This window comes from Medicago sativa, chromosome 7 (genome assembly GCF_051527215.1).
Source record: "Medicago sativa cultivar Bolivia chromosome 7, Bolivia_mono, whole genome shotgun sequence".
NCBI classification, from domain to species: Eukaryota; Viridiplantae; Streptophyta; class Magnoliopsida; order Fabales; family Fabaceae; genus Medicago; species Medicago sativa.
In genome coordinates, this window is record NC_140755.1 from 78,931,788 (window position 1) to 78,954,611 (window position 22,824).

Below are 22,824 nucleotides of genomic sequence, written 5' to 3' on the forward strand. Positions count from 1 at the left end.
AAAAGTGAATTTTTGCTTATAATAAAGACCATAGAGAATATTTATATTCATTTAATTATTTAGGCTTAATAGCAGTTTTCGCCCCATAACTTTCACGAAGTTGCGATTTTGGCCCCTTAAGAAAAAAAACTACAAAACCACCCCCTAAGATTTGCAACTGTAGCAGTTTTGGCTCCCCAAGGCCAAAAAAAAAATAATAACACGTGGCACCTCACTTAGGATGCCACGTCAGCGTAGACCAAGTCAAAATTGGCCTTGGGGGATAAAAATGTCACAGGTGCAAAACTTAGGGGGCGATTTTGAAGTTTTTTTTCTTAGGGGGCCAAAATCGCAACTTTGGAAAAGTTAGGGGGCTAAAATTGCTATTAAGCCAATTATTTAATACGTAAGAAATCGATTAATTTAACTTGAAATTTTTTATTTAAAAATAAAACTAACTAATAGTTTATTATATTATTTGAAACACTATTCATTTATTTTTTTGGTCAAATACAATGCAAATGAGGATATGAATGAGAGTGGCCCAAGAGTGAGCTGGACTTTAAAAATAATTTCTGACAATTTCTTTTTTACTTTAAAATAAGGGAAATGTTAATTTGTGCCCTTATGACTCATTTTATAAATGGTTTAATGTTGAGTATTTTTTCTATTTTATTTTATTTTCATAAATGAGTATTTATTTCTTAGTTCCCGACCAAAGAGGATTAGGTCTATTATGACTGATGGTTCAAATAAATTAACATTCATCATATTTATTTGAGCACCTTGAAGTCTACTCTCACTTGAATTAAAAGTGAGGATGAGGAAAAACAAACCCTTACATCTTGATTAGGACTTGTAAACTTAAAATAAGGGAAATGTTAATTTGTGCCCTTATGGCTCATTTTATAAATGGCTTAATGTTGAGTATTTTTTCTATTTTATTTTATTTTCATAAATGAGTATTTATTTCTTAGTTCCCGACCAAAGAGGATTAGGTCTATTATGACCGATGGTTCAAATAAATTAACATTCATCATATTTATTTGAGCACCTTGAAGTCTACTCTCACTTGAATTAAAAGTGAGAATGAGGAAAAATAAACCCTTACATCTTGATTAGGACTTGTAAACCAGCGAATTGTGACTTGTTAAGGAAGTTAGTGTAGTTAGTTTAGTTTGTTATGGTAGTCAAATTACTTGGTAAATAAGTAATCCTTTGTTTGTATTTGTTTCTTTTTGAGAAATTTTGATCCTCACACAAATCAAAGTTGATTACTATCTTCTTCTCCATCTTTATCCTCTCTTTTGATCCCTTTACTTTTTTCTCAATTGAAATCATAATTGGTCCAACTCCAACATCTCTGAGCATGTTGATGTCTACTCGGATAGGGGGTTAGATGAGAAATTCTCCAAATGTTTTGAACATCCTCACTTCGCTCTTCAATGTTAAGTTTGAAAATTGAGATATAAAACCAATTAAATTCACTAAATATATTTAATATTCCCTTACATATGCTTAATGCAAGGGTGAATCGCAGGTAAAGACATATTGGGAAGACACAAAGTTAATCACTTAACAACTTTGTGCATATATCTATGTCTATTATTATAATTTTGGTTGGTGCATTTACAATTAAATTGATTTTCCTTCCAACCAACGACTGTAAAAATCAAGTGCCTCCAATGGCTTATATTCCGGTACTGTGTGCCCAGCTCCCTGCACCATTAAAATGAATTGATTTGAATTGCATTTAATTTTAAGAAATTAAATAAAATCACCAAACAAACTAATTGGTTGACATAATGTGATAATTTGTACGTTGGTTTTGTTTTTTTATTTTAAGACTTACCTTTACTGTTAGGAAGGTAAGGTTGTTCTCATATGCTTGTAAGTACCTGCATCAAATGAATTAACATGAAAACTATTTAGAAAAAATAAATCATGTTAGTATATTTGGAAGGTGCATCCAAACATGCTAGTTGTAAAACTTTATGAAGGCAATTATTTTTGGTAGGTATTGAAATATGTGAGAGTGAGAGAGAAATTAATGTACCCAGCAACTTGGTCATTAGAAATCCAAGATCTCCACTCATCCACAACCTTGTATCCCAAAGATCTGGTCCAAGCCTCACTTCCAGTAAATGGTACACACATATCATGATCACCACTGCCATAAATTAATGCATGATTTAATTTTGAAGATCCAAATACTAATATTAATCAAATTCAAGAAGTAAGATGCATGTTGACACCTGAAAATAAGTGCTCGATAGCCCAATCTTGTTAGATTCTTGTGGTATGGAATCATGCCACCAGCATCGTGTCGAAAACTTATCCTATCAGTGCATAATTGCCACGCACCACTTGCCTGTGCTTAATTTTTTCCGTTAGTGTAATTAAATTGAATCATACTCATACTATTAGAAAAACAAAGTTCAATTTACCACAAAAAGTATAGTTACACAGAAAATCAATTTTATCGTTAAGTATTAAAAAGTCAAAATTGAACACAAATTTTATTTTTACTTTTATGTCTTTAATTTTTAGCACACACATAGTGTAGTAATAGTGGTGATTGCATACCTTATCAACATGAATGGCTTTCCTGACTGCATCGTTGTTTAGCCACATGGTTGCTACTTCATCATTCTGCATTTTGCAAAATTTGTTTTTGGTTTCCTTAATCAGTGTCCGGTTAACGCGACCCAAATTAAATTCATATGATAAAAACTTACAACACAAGGGACATGTCTTCTTTGGGCAGCCATTAATTGAGGCCATAAGGTAACAAGGCCATCTCTGACTGGTGCTCTGAAGGGCCAAGCTCTACCAAACATCCTTTTTCTCACTGAGAGGGGTCTCTCTGTTGCCCCTAATTTTTGGAAACTTAATGGCAAGTTAGAGCTTCCGTTTGTTGCACTTTCAGGATCATGGTAGCATGGCTCTAATATATTGTACACATTAAGCCCCTCTATAGCCTGATACAATCAATATACCATTTCATCAATATTAATATTGTTGATATTATTCATAGTATAGTAATGATAATAATACTAATTAATTACTAATACTAATACTAATACTAATAGCTCTTGTATCTCGTTCTCTATGAATTTCTCACCTTACTAACTTTGTCCAAGTTCTTATTGCATGTACCACCCACAGGATTAGATTTAGAATTGTAATCGGGTCCTTTGCAAGTAGCTTGCACGTTCTGCAAAATATAATTGATCAAATAATGACCTGATTGTTGGAATATTTTTGTTAAACACCATAAATCATGTATAAAAGGTAGTATTTTATTAACAATTTGTTTATTAAACGCACCTCATACATAGTGTCGGATATAAGGCCCATCCCATGCACAAATGGTATAAAAGCATAAGCATCGCCGTCAAATATTGGGTCCGTGACACCATTTCCCACCATGTAACCCTAGGTACACACCAAACAATAGTCAAACATAATTAATGACATGCTAATCAGTAATTAGTAAATGATAAAATGGTTTAAGGGAGTAATAGTATACTAGTATTTGCTACAGCGTGTTTCATATTATGTACCTTCAAATTGATCACGGGCTTTGCACGACTCTGGATTCCTACACAAATAGTTTATGCTACAGTTAATTTAACATCATGCCCTTATTTAATTTTTAACTTTTACTCAACACTTAATAATTCTTATATTCAAAGAAAATTCAAAGGTTTATATAAGAAATGACAAACTTGTAGAAAAATGTTAGTACAATGTAAAATAATACTATATCGTTACCTTTTTAAAAATAAATAAAAATCAAAGATCCTAATAATATCGTTACCTTTAGCAATTTCAAAAGCTAGAGTGGGTACGTAAATTCCAGCATAAGACTCCCCAGAAACATAAAATGGATTAGCTTGGAATTCTGGAAATTGCTCAAACCACTGACAAGAAAGAAAAAAAAAATGTATTTTTGTCTTAGGTATAATTGTGACAAGAAAGCTAATAATGAAGATTATTTAACTTGATCATATTTTTATCCTTTCAATTCAAATGTTAAATCTAATTTCAAATGGTAATTGCTTCTCTTCTTGGAAAGTACCTTTAAGAGGAAAGCATGGGTATCAGAAGCAGTTTGTAGGTCCCCAGTTATGTAATTGCTAATGTTATTTGAGTAAGAGAAGCCAACTCCCGTTGGTGAATCCAAATATATCATGTTGGAAACCTGAAATCAATTATAGATAATAAATTTAAATGATTTGGATTAGGCGTTGTCATGCAACACATCTTGGTTTTCCAATCGAAATTGGATGATCTAGATTTTAAAACAAATTGTTTTTTTTTACTTGTGAAATATAAAATAAAAAACTTGAAATTTAAACAGCCCGTTTTTGAATTTGATTAGATGAGATATGAGTGAGGCATGTGACTACACAAATTCAGATCCAAATATAAAGGTATCGTTAAATGTACTTTGTTGGAACAAAATGTGTTTAACAATAAACCTTAAAGAGTTTTGATGATAACAAGGTATTAAAAATTGTAAATTGGACTAGCTAATATTTGTTCAAGTGTACAGGACCATAATTATAAAGTTACATCATCATTGGTTCTAAATGAGCAAATAAAGAGCTATGGAAACAACAAAAATTTGAAGCTTAAGCGCTCCTGAAGTCAAGCTGCTCCTGAAGAAAAAGCGCTCCTGAAGTCAAGCCGCTCCTGAAGTAAGCTGCTCCTGAAGAATAGTGTTTCTGAAGACAAGAGGTCCAGAAGCCACAGTATCAGAAGCCGCATCATCAGAAGCTGCAGAAGTCATCTCATCAGAAGCTGAACCATCAGAAGCTGCATCATCAGAAGCTGCCTCATCAGAAGCCATTTCACCAGAAGCTGAGTATCAACTGGATTTGCAAAGAATCAAGAATTGAAGAATTATCAATGCAAAAGCTGTCTATTGGATTCGAAAACACAAACAAAGGATTAGTGGAATTTGCAACGGTCATTTCAAAGATGTTTGAAGGCGTGTGTTTGCAATTTGGACGAAAGCGTTGACATTGTACTTTGTACGAATTGTACAACCACGTTCTCCACTACTCTGTTTTGTGTCTGCGCTTCAAGACAAGAAAACAGCTCCAGAATACGGTCTCGCCTGCATAGATGTTCCTTTGGATAAGGAATGGATTTCAAATTTGTTCTTCATAGGACAACAACCAAATCAGGCAAAAGATCATTGGTGAAAGATCAAGCTTCAACAACGACTCTTTGGTGTGCTGGCAATTTCACAACGTCTCTTTCACACCTATATATAAAGGAGTGAAGACCTAGAGAATTGGTAATGCAAGAACGCTGAACGAAAGACTCACAAGATTCTCACAAGTACCAAATCTCTGCTGAAATTGTTCTGCATTCACTTAGAATTTCTGTGTCTCAAAGTCATATCTTAGAAATTCTTAAGTCCATTGAGTCTGTATCTGATTTGTATTGTGAGCACCTCTGATTGTATATCAAGTGTTCAACCTTAAACAATTTTCTGTGTAATTTTGTTTAGTTAGGAAGTCTCTTGCAGTTGTGCTTGAGCAGGAAGTCTCTTGATTGTGTTCTTGAGCAAAGGAAGTCTCTTGCTTGTGTGCTTGAGCATTGGAAGTCTCTTGCTTGTGTGCTTGAGCATTTGTAATCAGATATTACTCATAGTGAAATCTCCTTGGAAGTGCAAGGGGGACTGGACTACTTCCGGATTGTGGAAGGAACCAGTATAATTGCTTTGTGTCGTTCTTCTTCTCTCTCTCTGTTTTATTCCGCTGCATTTAGATTCTGATCATCACTTCAGAAGCTGTCTCACTTAGCTTCTGATCAGTGTATTCAGTTATTTAGAGAAACGAAGAATTTTTCAAAACACAATTCAACCCCCCTTCTTGTGTTTTTCTCACCTTCAATTGGTATCTAGAGCCTTGGTCTGTTGTGTATCACTTAACCGTGCAACAGTCAAAGATCTGAGAAAAACATGACTACTCCTCCTCCTGATGGTGATACTAGCTATAAAAATGTCTCACATGATTATAGTGATAGTAAGAAAACCAGTGTTGGAAAAGTTCCAAAGTTCAATGGAGATGCTGAAGAGTTCTCTTGGTGGAAGACCAATTTTTACAGTTACATCATGAGCCTAGATGAAGAATTGTGGGATATTCTGGAAGACGGCGTTGGTGGTTTAGTCCTTGATGAAGAAGGAGCTGCTGTGGATAGAAAGAAACATACTCCAGAACTGAGGAAACTTTACAAGAAGCATCATATTATCAGAGGAGCTCTTGTCACTGCCATACCCAAAGCAGAATACATGAAGATGAGTGACAAATCCACTGCTAAAGCTATGTTTGCTTCTCTCTGTTCAAATTATGAAGGGAGCAAGAAGGTCAAAGAAGCAAAGGCTCTCCTGCTTGTACATCAGTATGAGTTATTCAAAATGAAGGATGATGAAACTATTGAGGAGATGTACTCAAGGTTTCAAACCTTAGTTTCTGGTCTACAGATTCTAAAGAAGAGCTATGTTGCTTCTGATCATGTAAGCAAGATACTCAGAAGCTTACCTGCCAGATGGAGACCAAAAGTGACTGCCATTGAGGAAGCTAAAGATTTAAACACTTTAAGTGTCGAAGATCTTGTTAGTTCTCTCAAAGTTCATGAGTTAAGTCTTAATGAACATGAGTCTACTAAGAAGAGTAAATCAATAGCTCTTCCATCCAAAGGCAAGTCATCAAAAGCTCTCAAAGTGGTTGAATCTGAAGAGGAAGAACAGTCAAGTTCAGACTCTGAACCAGATGCTGCTGAAATGGCCATGCTCTCAAACAGACTTCAATATCTGGCCAAGAAGAACAGAAAGTTTCTCTCCAGAAGGGGTAACTCCAGAAGCTCAAGGAAAGAAGATCAGAAGGGATGCTTCAACTGTAAGAAGCCAGGTCACTTCATTGCTGAATGCCCTGATCTTCAAAGAGAAAAGTCAAAGGACAAGTCAAAGAGGTCTACCTTCAAACCAAGCAAACTCAAGAAGCAGATTAAGCAGAGTTTAATGGCAACCTGGGATGATTTGGGTAGTGAATCTGGATCTGATAAAGAGGAAGCTGATGAAGATGCAAAGGTAGCTGTTGGGTTGGTAGCAACAGCAACTTCAGAAGCTGGATCAGATTCAGACTCAGAAGATGAAAATGAGGTATATTCCAAAATTCCCAGAGATGAACTTGTTGAGTCACTTAAAGAACTTCTTACACATTTTGAAGTAAGAACCAATGAGTTGAAGGATTTAAAAGAAAAATATGCTGATTTGGTACAACAGCAAAAATCAACTCTATTGGATCTGAAAGCTTCTGAACAAGGACTTAGGGGCTTTGACTTCATGTGTAAAACATATGAAGATCAGCTCAGGTTCTTATGTCAGAAGCTACAAGAAAAGTGTAATGAAAAACCTTTAAGTAATCATGAAATTGCTCTTGAAGACTTCATTATATCTGGCATTGACAGAAGCAGAGTGGCTTCTATGATTTATAGCATTTACAAGAACAATGGCAGAGGAATTGGCTTTCCAGAAGTGAAACTGGAGAAAACCAATCTAAAGTCTTGTTGCGAATGCATCAAGGAAGGTCTGAAAACATTCTTTGTACCAGAAGGGGCTGAGTTGGAAACTGTTGTTCAATCAGAACCTGAAGCTTCTAGTTCTAAGGCTAAGATTACTTCAAAGCCAAAGAACTCTAAGTCAAAGGCTATGATCAAATCTGATTCCAAAACTTCAAAGGTTAGGATCCTGAAAAGATCAGAACCTATTCCTCAGAGTCTGGTGAAACCAAAATCTGGGGTTCTGAAGTCTAAGTTTCAGAAGAAGACAGTTACTGCTTCTGAAGTACCAAAACCTAAGGTGATGGCTAATCAGAAGCAACCCAACTCACAGCACAAGGTACAAGAAGTGAAGAGTAAAGCCTTAAGTACTAACCTTCCAGGACCCATAGAACAATGGGTACCTAAATCTAAAAATGTCAATAATGCAGGTATGTCTAAGAGCAGTGCCAAAGCAAAGATCATGGTACCTAGACAGCGGTTGCTCAAGACACATGACAGGAGACAAGTCCATGTTCCTCAGCCTAACAATGAAAGAGGGAGGAAATGTGAAATTTGGAGGCAACCAGTCAGGCAGGATCATAGGTACAGGAACTATTGGTAATTCCTCTACCACAATTAATAATGTATGGTTGGTAGATGGTCTTGAACATAACCTTTTGAGCATTAGTCAATTTTGTGATAATGGTTATGATGTGCTTTTTGAAAAACCCAACTGTACAGTAATCAACAAGGAAGACAAATCCATTGTGTTCAAAGGAAAGAGAGTTGACAATGTCTATAAAATCAATTTTTCTGAACTGGCTGATCAGAAGGTGGTTTGCCTACTATCAGTGAATGATAAGAAATGGATGTGGCACAGAAGGTTGGGACATGCTAACTGGAGGTTAATCTCTAAGCTTAGTAAGTTACAACTTGTTAAAGGGCTACCAGACATTGACTATCATTCAGATGCACTTTGTGGTGCATGTCAGAGAGGGAAAATTGTGAGATCATCTTTTAAAACCAAAGACATTGTCTCAACCTCAAGACCTTTAGAATTACTCCATATTGATTTATTTGGACCAGTGAGTACTGCATCCTTATATGGAAGTAGATATGGATTAGTCATTGTTGATGATTACAGCAGATGGACTTGGGTGAAATTCATAAAGAGTAAAGATGTTGCGTGTGATGTATTCAGTAGCTTCTGCACTCAAATTCAATCTGAAAAAGAATCAAAAATTTTGAAAGTCAGAAGTGATCATGGTGGTGAATTTGAAAATGAGCCATTTGAAGCTTTTTGTGAAAAACATGGAATTTTCCATGAATTCTCTTCTCCTAGAACACCACAACAAAATGGGGTTGTAGAGAGAAAGAATAGAACTTTACAAGAAATGGCCAGAACCATGATTCATGAAAACAATTTACCAAAACATTTTTGGGCAGAAGCAGTGAATACAGCATGCTATGTTCAAAACAGGATCTATATTAGACCTATTTTGGAGAAAACAGCATATGAACTCTTTAAAGGAAGAAAACCCAATATCTCTTACTTTCATCAATTTGGATGTACTTGTTACATTCTGAACAACAAGCTCTACCTAAAGAAATTTGATGCCAAGGCCCAAAGAGGAATCTTTTTAGGTTACTCTGAAAGGTCAAAGGCATACAGAGTGTATAATTCAGAAACACTCTGTGTTGAAGAATCTATGCACGTTAAATTTGATGACAAGGAGCTTGAAGATAAAACTTCAAAGCAAGGTGAAAGTTTTGCAGAGATACAGGTTCCTGAAGCTACTCCAGAACCTGATCAGACAGCTGAGTCTGAAGATAGTCCAGAAGCTGAACCCACATCAGAAGCGCAAGATGAAACTGCTTCTGATGAAGCACAAGATGGCTCACATCAAGAAGATCCTCCCAGAAACACATTCAAACACAAGTCTTCACATCCTGAAGAGCTAATCATTGGAAACAAAGATAGTCCAAGAAGAACAAGATCACATTTCAGACAAGAAGAGTCAATGATTGGACTAATCTCAATGATTGAACCTACAACAGTTGATGAAGCACTTTCAGATGATGGATGGATCCTAGCTATGCAAGAAGAGTTGAATCAATTTCAAAGAAATGATGTGTGGGATCTGGTACCCAAACCTCAGCACAAGAACATTATTGGAACAAAATGGGTATTCAGAAACAAGCTGAATGAGCAAGGTGAAGTAACAAGAAACAAAGCCAGACTTGTTGCACAAGGGTACAGTCAACAAGAAGGCATTGATTACACTGAAACGTTTGCTCCAGTTGCAAGATTGGAAGCAATCAGGTTACTTCTTTCCTATGCAGTTAATCATGGCATAATATTATATCAGATGGATGTCAAGAGTGCATTTCTCAATGGTGTCATAGAAGAAGAAGTGTATGTTAAGCAACCTCCTGGATTTGAGGATATTAAATATCCTGACCATGTTTTTAAACTGAAGAAATCACTATATGGCTTGAAACAAGCTCCCAGAGCTTGGTATGATAGACTAAGTAATTTCTTAATCAAAAATGATTTTAAGAGAGGACAGGTTGACACTACACTCTTCAGAAGGACCCTTGGGAAAGATATTCTTGTTGTGCAAATATATGTTGATGATATAATATTTGGTTCTACTAATGCATCTCTTTGCAAGGAATTTTCTGAGTTAATGCAGGATGAATTTGAAATGAGCATGATGGGAGAGCTGAAGTTCTTCCTTGGCATTCAAATCAATCAATGCAAAGATGGAGTCTATGTTCATCAATCAAAGTACACAAAGGAGCTTCTGAAGAAGTTCAAACTTGAAGATTGTAAAGTGATGAACACTCCAATGCATCCTACGTGCAACCTGAGCAAAGAAGATGAAGGAGCTAAAGTAGATCAGAAGCTGTATAGAGGTATGATTGGTTCTTTGTTATACCTCACTGCATCTAGGCCAGATATTTTATTCAGTGTATGCTTGTGTGCAAGATTCCAATCAGATCCTAGAGAATCTCATATGACTGCTGTCAAGAGAATCTTCAGGTATTTGAAGGGAACAACTAATCTTGGACTCCTTTATAGGAAATCCTTAGATTATAAGCTAATTGGATTCTGTGATGCTGATTATGCTGGTGATAGGATTGAAAGAAAATCAACCAGTGGCAATTGTCAATTTCTGGGTGATAATCTTATATCCTGGGCTAGCAAAAGACAAACAACTATTGCTATGTCTACAGCAGAAGCAGAATACATTTCAGCTGCAAGTTGTTGTACACAACTACTTTGGATGAAACATCAGTTGGAAGATTATCAGATAACTGCTAACAGTATTCCCATTTATTGTGATAATACTGCTGCTATTTGTTTGTCTAAAAATCCAATTTTGCATTCAAGAGCTAAGCACATTGAAATCAAACACCATTTTATCAGAGATTATGTTCAAAAAGGAATTTTAGATATACAATTCATTGATACTGAAAATCAATGGGCTGATATATTTACTAAGCCTTTAACTGTTGAAAGATTTGATTTTATAAAGAAAAATTTGAACATGCACTTCGTGTCTGATTAAATGTTTGCTTGCTCCTGAATAGGATTTTAGGTTCTGAAGTTAGTTCAGAAGCGGTAGTCCATCAGAAGCTCTTTATTGAGGTTCTGAGGAAAACTCGCTTCTGATGATGACATCAGCATCTGAAGTCCAGAAGCTGGATTTGTTGCTTCTGAATAGTTGAATTAGTGGAAACGTTGGGAGTTACTTTTTAAAGTAACTTCTGGCCCACTAACTTGGTAGTTACTCTGTGAACTTCTTACGTGGCCTGTATGTGTTGGTGTATAACTAAAAGGGCAATGATGATTTAAAAGCTTTGAAAGTACTTTTCACGCGCCCCCAATTTTGTCATTAATGTTATGTTTGTTTGTCTCTTTTGAATTGCAATCGTTTTACTTTTAACACTTTGTCAATTCACACACTACTCACTCACAACAAACACATTTGCTCTCAAACCTTTTGCGAAGTAAGCGCATTCTCTCAACCTTAGAACCCTAAAATCTTCATCTTCTTCAAATCTTCGTCAATCATCAAAATGGCATCATCAAGCTCAAAAGTTTCAGAATCTACATCAAACAAGCAAAGCGTATCAGAATCTGGGTCCATCTACAAAGAAAAGACTATGGATATTCCATGGGAATCCTTGATAGTCCAAATAGAGTCACCAGTGGATTTTACTTCACTCAAGAAGTACGAAGTAAACATGGAAGGTTTAATAGAAACACAGGAGCTGTCTGAGTATTTCAGTATGCTAAATGGGCCAACATATGGGAATTTGGTCAAGGACTTTTGGTTAAAAGCTGAAGTGTTCAATGAAAAGCCTGCAAAAGTCGTAAGCAAACAGGCTGGGTCAAAGAAAGGGAAAATGGTTATGGATATGAATCCTACATCTTTTGACAGCTTAGAAATAAGGTCTGAAGTGATGGGCATTCCAATAACCATCACTGAAGAAGTTATAGCTAAAGCTTGTAAAAGGCATGCAGAGGGAAGATTCCAAGAAATAGTCAAGAAGGACGATGTCCTGCTACAAGGTTACTTCAACACTCTTTTGGGTGGGAAGAAAGATGCAAAGCCTTCTGAAATGGAGATTCACAACAGGATGTTGGTGAAATTCAGTAATGATTGCTTCTTTCAAAGAGCAGGAGGATCTGACCAACCCAACAATCAACAGAAGCTGGCAATCTACTTCATGGCTATTTTGGAAAAGATAAACTTCCCAAGATATGTAATGGATCATCTCTGCTGGGCCATAAACGAAAGTATTACAAGAGGAAGAAAACAAGTACCCTATGGAAGATTGCTGTCTGAAATCTTTCATCAAGGAAGGGTGCTGGAGTTCTTAAAAAGGACAAGGAGTGCTTCTGATAGTTGTTTCGAAGTCTTTACTGCTGAAAGGACTATCAGTAGCAGGAGCTTACACTCTATGAAGTTCTTCAAAGAAGCCCCTAAAGATGAAAAATGGTTAGAGATGACCACTGCTGAAACTGAGATAATCAGGGACTTTCCTCACATCTTTAAGGAAAGTGACTCTGACTTTCTAGTTCAATCAGTAGCTGAGTACGTCTTGGAGGAAGCTGCTCACGCTAAAGGGAAAGGCAAGAAGGCCAAGGCAGTTGCTGTGTCAGAAGCTGCTGCTTCTGATGCACCTAAAGGGAAGAGGACCAGAACTAGTTCTGAATCAGAAGCTGCTCCTACTAAAGGAAAGAAGGCCAGAACTAGTACTGAGTCAGAAGCTGCTAAACCTGTTTCTATTAATGAAAAAGGAAAGATGCAGAAGGTTGGTGCTGCTTCTATTCCACAGAAGAGGAGAAAAGGTAAGGCAGACTTAGTAATCACTCAAGAGCAGCTGGATGAAGCTCTTGAAGAAATAGAGAAAGAGGAGGTTGATCCCAAGCTGAAGAAGAAGAAGGCTCCCCTTCAACTTGTGAGTCCTATGGTTGAGATGACTCAAATAAGGAAAAGGATGGCTGATGAACGTGCTGCTGATCTTATATCAGAAAGAAAGGATCAAAAAGCTCAATACATTCATCAAAGAGATGAAAAGCTCAAGGCTTTGGGATTGGAGGACTGTGATAGGTTCTACAAAGATAAACTGGCTGAAGTAAGAGCCATTGCTGGTAAACCTACTGAAGACAATGAAGAAGACGATATGATGCTTGTCTTTGAAAATGCTCCAGAAGAAGGAACTTCAGAAGCAGTTTCTCAATCTGCTGATCCACAAAAGATCACTTCTGAAGCTGGCCTTGCAGATCAGGTAATCCAGATTCCAGTCACCCCTATCCCCATCTCACCCTCTTCATCATCAGTACCTGAACCAATAGAAGACACTTCTGTCTTAGACAATCTTGCTCTCCACTACTCAGGTGAGTTACCCATAGACAAAGCCTCAGAAAAAGCCTCTGAAGCAACTCCAGAAGCAGCTGCTTCTGAAAACGTTGTTTCAGAAAACCCCCATCAACAAACACCTGAACCACATAAACCCACAACACCCCCTCAATCACCAATAGCTATCATTGACCCCCAACTCAACACTCAAACAACAACTTCACCACATCAACCATCAACTGAAACCGAACTTCAATCTTTACCTGAACACTATCCTGAACCAACTCCCATGGATGTTGACATCTCTCTAGTCAATGTTCAAGCCTCAACCTCCACCTCACACATTGATTCTGACCAGCCCTCATCTTCTAACACACAAACACACCTTACCACTCCAGCTCCTAACCCTATTCAAGATTTAGAAATCAGTGATTCTGATCTTGAAATCCTTGAACATCCACCCACAAACATCCTGGAATCTGGATATATCAATTCTGAGCTTCTGACAATCTTGAGTCAGATGCACAATCTGGTGGATCAAAGAAGGACAATTGATCTCACAGGTGCATATGAAGACTCCTGGGCATCTCTTCAGAACCGGGCAACTGAGCTAATTGAAAGCATAAGGGCCAAATGCATCAGAGTCAAGCAAGCTTCAGTCAGAAGGGTAATGGAGCATGTGAATCAGAGTCTGAGAGTAAGAAGCTCTACACTGCTCCTGGCAAACCAGCCTTTCTTCTTTGAAACAGATTACTTGACCAGAGAAGCAAGGTTGTGTAAGCTTCTGAAGAAACAGATGGCACAACAGCAGCAAGAAGCCAAAGAAAGGGAACAAGCTCTTCTTCAGAGGCAACAACAACTTGAAGAATTGTTGAAGAAGAAGATTGAAGAAATGGAAGAGATGAAGAAACAACAACAAACCAACCCTTAGTTGCACACCCTTGTGTTTTTCTTTTTGTTTGTTGTTTGTTTTGAATTCCTAGTCCTTGCTTCTGAAACCATTCTGTTTTAATTCTCTTTGCTTCTGAATGCTTACTGATTCTGACTGTTTAGCTGCTTCTGACAATTGAATATACATGATTTTTGCTCTGATTTATTTAGTTCATTGCTTAGTATACTCTCTCACGTTTGAGTTTTTCTCATATCTTTTTGTCTTTTGTGCTTAGATTTATTTTAATTTTTTTGATAATGACAAAAGGGGGAGTATATGTGACTAGTATTTAAAGGCTCTGAGCCCCATTAATGGCATTTGAAATTTTTGAAAAACTTCTATCTTTTTACCTTATTGGTATAAGCTATGAACGAACGAAGGAGTATCAAAATTCAAGCAAAATTAATTGAACCATTCTTCTTATCTATAAATTAATTCTTTCAATGATTCAATTTTGTTTTTAAGCTCTGATAATATTATTGTGCGAAAAATGAATTTAATTAACCTGGATAGAACTTAGGGGGAGCTTACAAACCTCACCTTAAAGTCTATCAGACTCAGGGGGAGTTTGAGCTTACAAACCTCAGATTCTGAGCTTACAAACCTCAGAACCCCAAAGTCAACTTGTTAATTAGATTAACAACAATTGATCAATTTTAAATACTTTTGTTTGTCATCATCAAAAAGGGGGAGATTGTTGGAACAAAATGTGTTTAACAATAAACCTTAAAGAGTTTTGATGATAACAAGGTATTAAAAATTGTAAATTGGACTAGCTAATATTTGTTCAAGTGTACAGGACCATAATTATAAAGTTACATCATCATTGGTTCTAAATGAGCAAATAAAGAGCTATGGAAACAACAAAAATTTGAAGCTTAAGCGCTCCTGAAGTCAAGCTGCTCCTGAAGAAAAAGCGCTCCTGAAGTCAAGCCGCTCCTGAAGTAAGCTGCTCCTGAAGAATAGTGTTTCTGAAGACAAGAGGTCCAGAAGCCACAGTATCAGAAGCCGCATCATCAGAAGCTGCAGAAGTCATCTCATCAGAAGCTGAACCATCAGAAGCTGCATCATCAGAAGCTGCCTCATCAGAAGCCATTTCACCAGAAGCTGAGTATCAACTGGATTTGCAAAGAATCAAGAATTGAAGAATTATCAATGCAAAAGCTGTCTATTGGATTCGAAAACACAAACAAAGGATTAGTGGAATTTGCAACGGTCATTTCAAAGATGTTTGAAGGCGTGTGTTTGCAATTTGGACGAAAGCGTTGACATTGTACTTTGTACGAATTGTACAACCACGTTCTCCACTACTCTGTTTTGTGTCTGCGCTTCAAGACAAGAAAACAGCTCCAGAATACGGTCTCGCCTGCATAGATGTTCCTTTGGATAAGGAATGGATTTCAAATTTGTTCTTCATAGGACAACAACCAAATCAGGCAAAAGATCATTGGTGAAAGATCAAGCTTCAACAACGACTCTTTGGTGTGCTGGCAATTTCACAACGTCTCTTTCACACCTATATATAAAGGAGTGAAGACCTAGAGAATTGGTAATGCAAGAACGCTGAACGAAAGACTCACAAGATTCTCACAAGTACCAAATCTCTGCTGAAATTGTTCTGCATTCACTTAGAATTTCTGTGTCTCAAAGTCATATCTTAGAAATTCTTAAGTCCATTGAGTCTGTATCTGATTTGTATTGTGAGCACCTCTGATTGTATATCAAGTGTTCAACCTTAAACAATTTTCTGTGTAATTTTGTTTAGTTAGGAAGTCTCTTGCAGTTGTGCTTGAGCAGGAAGTCTCTTGATTGTGTTCTTGAGCAAAGGAAGTCTCTTGCTTGTGTGCTTGAGCATTGGAAGTCTCTTGCTTGTGTGCTTGAGCATTTGTAATCAGATATTACTCATAGTGAAATCTCCTTGGAAGTGCAAGGGGGACTGGACTACTTCCGGATTGTGGAAGGAACCAGTATAATTGCTTTGTGTCGTTCTTCTTCTCTCTCTCTGTTTTATTCCGCTGCATTTAGATTCTGATCATCACTTCAGAAGCTGTCTCACTTAGCTTCTGATCAGTGTATTCAGTTATTTAGAGAAACGAAGAATTTTTCAAAACACAATTCAACCCCCCTTCTTGTGTTTTTCTCACCTTCATACTTCAAATGCATGTTTAAGAAAATCCTTCTATGTTTAGTTTTTAAACTTGTATCTTAAGTTAACGAGACAAGTTTGTATTTCCCTAAATATTATTAGAATTGGAATTCATTTTTAACACATTTTCAATATATTTAGTCAAAAGGAAAAGCTTCTTCAATATATACTACTAGTAAGTTACTAGATGCAAATAAAGGCACTATTGACATTGGGGTGTCACGTGTTCTTAACCTTCGACCAGCTGTAAGGATTGTTATGCAAAGTGGGCAGGTTCCCTTTTGATTTTGCAGCCTCAAAGTTGAATGGCCCTGCATACATTCATATTTAGCAGTCACATATATAAATAAATTATTAAACTACATTTATTCAACGTGATGAAAGAACCGAGAAAACGATAAAGTGTTATGTACTACTATGTCATTGACTCAACATTAAATTTTCCTTTCAATGTATGCAATACATTGTTAAAACCGACACTTTTTCAGTCTTTTAAAACTGGAGAAGAGGTCAAATCAGCATGATCTCTACATCATATTTTGATTGGAGTAGTTCGGAACAAATTGGTTCAATCGATTCAAACACGATGAATCAGATAATTAGACAGGTCGAGTAACATAATTGGTTTGAGCTAATTCTTAAAGAAGTTGGAAGAAGTCTACATAAATCTATATCTTTTTAGTAAAGGTAATAATGTTGAAGGAAAAAAAAACATTTATGTAAGCTAACGTCAAGATCAGATAGGACATGCTAAAACATAAAAGTGACAAAAACATGTTTGAAATTCAAATGTTGCATAGGACTATGAATCCAATAAGGGTAGTAATTAGGTCAATTAGGGACAACTATTATATGTGCCCAGCCCATACAGGGGGCAGTTGAAGAATTAAAATATTTAATGAGAGTGACATAAATAAATATTAAGAGTCGTGTTAGCTAGCATACCATGTTCATAAACAAAACCATCGAAGCTTGAACAACCAGGTCCACCATTCAGCCATAGAACAACTGGATCCTTACTTGGATTTCTTTCTGAACTAACAAAGTAGTAGAACAGATTCTTCCCACTCTCAGCATTTCCTTCAATACTTATATATCTGAAATTAATCAAAATTTAAGTAATTAATCCCATCAAATTAAAATATATTTGATTTAAGATTTTCTTCATGATTCATGAAATTAAAATATAATGTGTTACATACCCTGAGTAATGGTTGGAGAGGAATTTGCCAGAAAAACCAGGGAGTTGTGTGATGAGAGATCCTTGAGGGGCAGCTTCAACAAAGAGAAGCAACAAAAGCATGCAGAGTGGTACTACTACTAGTAACTTGTTCATTATTTCTAGCTTTGTTCTTCACTCTGCAAATTTCACTGTGTTGTCAAGATGTACAAATGTACAATTGATTAAGTAAAGCAAGGAACCACGCATATATATAACTACATGTACTCACTTCGGTCTCATTTATAAGCCAATTTTCATTTTTTAGATTCATTGAATAAATAATGTATGTGGTATATATTATAGACCACGTACATGATTTATTTAATAAATCTAAAAAGTCAAAATTTGCTTATAAATAAGACCGAATATAGTACATACTCCCTATTTATAAGAGAAATTTGGGTCAACAAAAGTTGATGTATCTAGTTAAAAATTCAATCCAAACACATCAACTTTGGTTGACAAAACTTTCTCTTATAAATAGGACTTGAGGGAATATTAACAAGTGTCTTAAATGCAATAAAGAATCTTACTTTATCTCGAAAATATAAGTCAAACATACATAAAGTGATAATTTCTTCTTTCTTTTTTTTGAAGGAAAATGTATCATTTCTTATTGCTTAAAGAATGCTCTAAGAACGTTTGTTACCATTTCCCATAAATAAATTATGTAAATGGGGCGTGCATGCATGTGTAAGTCTGAAAGTTTATTAAGATGATAAAAAATGAAAATGATACTAAGTTCTAAGAAGAAAAAGTCAACTTCTAAAGTTTTAAAGTGTTGAAAGCATCATTCTCAAAATAAATTAGTGCCCTTAAATCATCCACAATGCAACACATCATTTAGGTGCTTATTAAACATTCAATCACTTCAACCCAACACCTAAAAAAAATGTTAATGGATCTCAATAATAACCATATCTCATTAAATTGTAATAATAATTTATCTATTCATTCATAATTATCTTATTTTTCAAAATATTAAATTAATTCAATTATAAATTATAATAAAAAGTGTACTGTTTTTAATTTTTTTATTAATAATTTGAAAAAACAACTAAAATTCATAAATTAATATTAAAATGATGGTAAATTACAAAATTTAAATAATAGTATAATTAAAAAAAAGTGTACTATTTGTTGTAGTAAAAAAATATTTGATTGAAAACTCAAATTCAATGTTAATTGATCAGACTTAACATTCGATTATCATCACTAGTGCTTTACTCTTGTCAACTAGCTAGAACGGTGTCTCGTTTTCTAGCTAAGGGTTGTGTTGGCTTTCTTATGTATTTTGTTTGTAATTACTCTTAAGTCATAGTCTAACACTTCTTGTGCGGGTGTACAACTCCTTTGGTTTATTATAATTTATTTTGGCTTCTTCAAGTAAAAAAGTTGATTGATTAAAAATAACAATCGAATCCATTCTTTAATTTATTTTTTAATATTAAAGTAATATAACAATTGAATAAAAAAAATATTTCTACAATAAATTATGCGTGCGAGACCCTCAAGCAAATAGGATAGAGAGGTGTTATAAAAACACTTATCTCTATAGACATTCAAATTGTTGATGTCATACTGAATGTACTTGTTTAACATGGTGCGAAATAGAAGAATAACTTCCCATTAGAGACGGTTTTAGGGCATTTGTTAACAAAAAATTTTAATTGTTGTTTTTTGTTTTTGACCCACATCAAGAAAACTAAAGGAAAAATACATTTTTAATCTTTTATGGGAGAGGGACATGCACCTGCTAGCTTTTCCCTAGTCAAAACCAAAGGAAAGATCCAGAAGTGGGGGTACAAATTGACTGCAATCACAAAATGATGTCGTCACAGCAGTATAACTTCTAAAATTTGGTTTATCTCATGTAATCCATTTTCCCATAAGTGGACTACGTCATTTTACAGAAAACAATTTCATGCAGTCACACATTTAGAACATATTTGGTGAAGTTCAAATATATATAAGTCTTCTAATTTTAACCTAACGTTAAGGTTATTTGACTGCATGCTCCTATGACTTTAACACTTGCTTACATGTGGTTTAGGTGTGCAACTCTTAGACAAAGAAATACACACATTTGGTTTGGATTTTTGTCAATAGTAATTGTGACATTAATATTAATTAATTAAGAGCACTTAGCTAAAAAATCAAATTTAAAGACAAAGTATTTGGTTGGCTATTATTTATTTTAATTTAATTGACTACATCATGGCCAATGATATGTGGTTGTACAATCAGCATGGTTGTTCTAGTGGGTGGGGGACTGCCCAACACCGGGACCAGAATTTTGTTTCCTTCGTGGAAATGGAATAATGGAATGCTAGAAAGTTTAACCTGAGCCTTCATTTTTTATTGAGTAGTGATATGTGTACAATCACTTGGAACAACTTTGATGACAACTTTCATTTTTTCCCAAAACAATAGAGAGAGAAAAAAAGAAGAGAGAGAATAAGAATATAATGTGAGTATGAGAGAGAAAATTGTCTAAAAATTGTAAATAAAGTGGTTGTACAAATATCATTTCTCTTTTTTATTTTATACGAAAAAAATATTTTTAAATACAACAACTTTTTTATTCTAACGCGACATGAGAAATGTTATTTTATTTTTTTTAAGAATTTAGCAATAAAACAAAGACAAACTCACATTCCAGGTTTTAACATACCAAATGGTCAAGTCCACCTTTTATTGAACTCAGGACTATGTGAGAAATATATTAGTAATATTGCATTATTACATTACTCATTATTAACATAATTTAAAAAATATCCCGTCCAAAAATATATTTTAAAAAATTAACATATTTGTCTCCAATAATAATAGAAGTGTCTTTAATTTATTTTATAAAGCAGTTTTGAATTTTTTATAATGACTAACATTGAGATTGAAAAAGACCAATCACCAATGTTGAGAATAGAAAATTGTTTTTTTATTAAACAATTTATCGGCTTTCGTATTATTTTGTGTTTAACCCTCTAATTATAGGAGAAAGGATCTTTTATAATCAGGAGTTTGGCCCGAAAGGAAATAAAATTAGCCCGTTTGGTCATCAATTTCTTTAGATAGGATTTATTTGAAACACATTGGTCATTTGAGTTTAATTATTTAATTCCATCTTTCATATTCAAGTCTTAACTTTATTCATAACAAGAAACCATTTAAAAAAATAAACATTAAAAAAAAATATTACTCCCTCCATTTTAGTGGTGATCTTGTCTCCATCGTCACCTCTGTTCAAGTTGCTCTCCAGTCTCCAATACAATCTACTTTTCAACCCTTCTCCTATCTTATTTTTCAAATGTGACTCTTATGTTGGTATTTTTTTTTATATTGTTATTAAACTTGAATGTGTAATATAATTCATTTTGATTTCTTAAAAAAAAAAAAACTTGAATGTGTAATAAACTAGTGGGTTGAGGTTAAATTAATAAGAAATTTTGAATTCAACCCTTGACTAGAACAGACACTAATTGTCACTCAAGCCCTTTTTTTCTTTCTAAAATGAGTGGTTAAGATAAAAACACATGAGTACCAACTAACCGGTAATGGTACTAGTGCTTAATTTGCTATGTTGTGCTACATCATTAATCAGTTCAAATTCCCAAGATGAACAATTATCCATCAATTCAGAATTTCAGATGTTTTTTTTTCCTTTCACTCACAGGCTTAAGTTTCTGAAGCACCAAAAACCTTATCCCCATATATACCCTTGCCTTGTCCCCATATCCAAATTCTACTTCTTCAATTTTAGCACCATAATAAATAATAAACTAAGCAGCATTGCTAATGACAACAAAATAAATAGTAATTAAATAAACTTGTTTGTAGACACATGATTGGTTAAGAAAGCACTTAATTCTAACAATTTATTACAGCCCTACAAGGAATCTATTGCTTCTAATTTTATCTTAGCACATAAAAAAGAAGAAAATATGAAGTAGTAGGAAATACAGATAGAGATAGAGATATCTTACAGGTGATGGAGGAGGGTGGGTGGTTGGCAGCAGCAACTCCAAAAGCAAAAGTGAAAATGGAATGCCTCAGTCTGAGAAGAACACAACGGTTTTAAAAAAAAAAATCTTGTGTAGTTTAGAAGCATAGATGAAAATGAAATTGAATAACAACTTCACGGATTTGGCTAAGAAAACAAAACTGAAAATGCTAAAAAAACGAAATAACGACGGATATACCAAAGTTATAGGTAATACAAACAAAACTAGGGGGTTTTACCGTAATAGTGTAAAGTGGACAACAATTTTACCCAAATAGTGCAAAAATGTTGAATTTACGTGGTTGGGGAAGTTGCAAATACAATTACGACTTGTCGTTTTTTTTACTAAAGTACAATCTCAGATACAAACAAGGATGGCTCATTGTAACCAAAAAAACAAGGATGTCTCATTCTTTAGTTTTTACTTATGAGAATAGATCCTCAAGATTTCTAATTTTGACTTCATACTATTTTTCATTGTTTATCTTAAATTGGAGGTCGGCCACGGTGATACTAAACGCAACTTGCATTTTTTTTTCTGAAAAAAAAATAATAATTAAAATTATTACTTGTAAATGCCAATAGGGACTTGATGACCTACCTTTTGAATTTGAACGTTTCTCTTTAAACTCCCAAATATTTCTAAGGTCCATTAAACACACATCTTGTAATTATTTATCAAATGTATATTTATTTTGGGAGTAATCTCCTGGACGAATGTTTGACAAGAAAAAACATACAGCCGGTAGGTAACTACCGGATGTGTATTAGGGGGTAACTACCAGATGTGTATTAGGGGGTTTTAGAAATATTGAGGGGTCTACAGAGAGAAACGTTTTGAATAATTTACCTCCTACCTTTTAAGTTACTCTTCATTCTAATCAACAAAATATAGTTTCTAATTTTATTTATGTAAAATAGGAATCAAAATATTCATTATACGCTCTTGTAAGATCGGCTCAAACATTCTCATAGGATCTATCACACTACCAAGCTTCCATGCGGCACAAGGAGTTCCGTATTGTGAATCTTAAATTTGAAAGATAGATAACAAGGTTAATCACTTATCAACTTTGTGCATAGATATATGTTTAGGTGAAGACTCTGGTA

At 34.9% G+C, this 22,824-nt stretch overlaps 1 protein-coding gene across 7 annotated transcripts; it reads right to left on the minus strand.

The window, feature by feature from the left end:
* Nucleotides 1-1,448: 1,448 nt before the first annotated feature.
* On the minus strand, nucleotides 1,449-22,174 carry LOC146908905 (serine carboxypeptidase-like 20). 7 transcript variants are annotated; one of them, XM_085726027.1, is made up of 17 exons: nucleotides 21,954-22,174; nucleotides 21,698-21,768; nucleotides 19,468-19,527; nucleotides 17,695-17,851; nucleotides 17,438-17,589; nucleotides 16,727-16,803; nucleotides 4,064-4,186; nucleotides 3,803-3,905; nucleotides 3,546-3,583; nucleotides 3,310-3,417; nucleotides 3,104-3,196; nucleotides 2,718-2,960; nucleotides 2,566-2,631; nucleotides 2,235-2,350; nucleotides 2,036-2,149; nucleotides 1,832-1,877; nucleotides 1,449-1,698 (listed from the first exon to the last, which is right to left on the minus strand). In XM_085726027.1, the coding sequence occupies exons 4-17, from the start codon at nucleotides 17,826-17,828 to the stop codon at nucleotides 1,615-1,617; spliced, it is 1,497 nt and encodes a 498-aa protein (XP_085582153.1). In that variant the 5' UTR covers nucleotides 17,829-17,851; nucleotides 19,468-19,527; nucleotides 21,698-21,768; nucleotides 21,954-22,174; the 3' UTR covers nucleotides 1,449-1,614. The 7 variants fall into 7 exon arrangements, with proteins under 7 accessions (XP_085582153.1, XP_085582149.1, XP_085582151.1 ...); XM_085726023.1 differs by lacking the exon at nucleotides 19,468-19,527 and having other exon boundaries at nucleotides 21,954-22,166; XM_085726025.1 differs by lacking the exon at nucleotides 21,954-22,174 and having other exon boundaries at nucleotides 21,698-21,893.
* Nucleotides 22,175-22,824: the final 650 nt, after the last annotated feature.

Coding starts and splice junctions, on each gene's coding strand:
- LOC146908905 (XM_085726027.1), bottom strand. CDS start 17,828: ATGAACAAGTTACTAGTAGTAGTACCACTCTGCATGCTTTTGTTGCTT. Junction 3,584..3,802: donor AGCTTTTGAAATTGCTAAAG/GTAACGATATTA, acceptor CTATTTGTGTAG/GAATCCAGAGTCGTGCAAAG. Junction 2,351..2,565: donor AAGCCATTCATGTTGATAAG/GTATGCAATCAC, acceptor AATTAAGCACAG/GCAAGTGGTGCGTGGCAATT.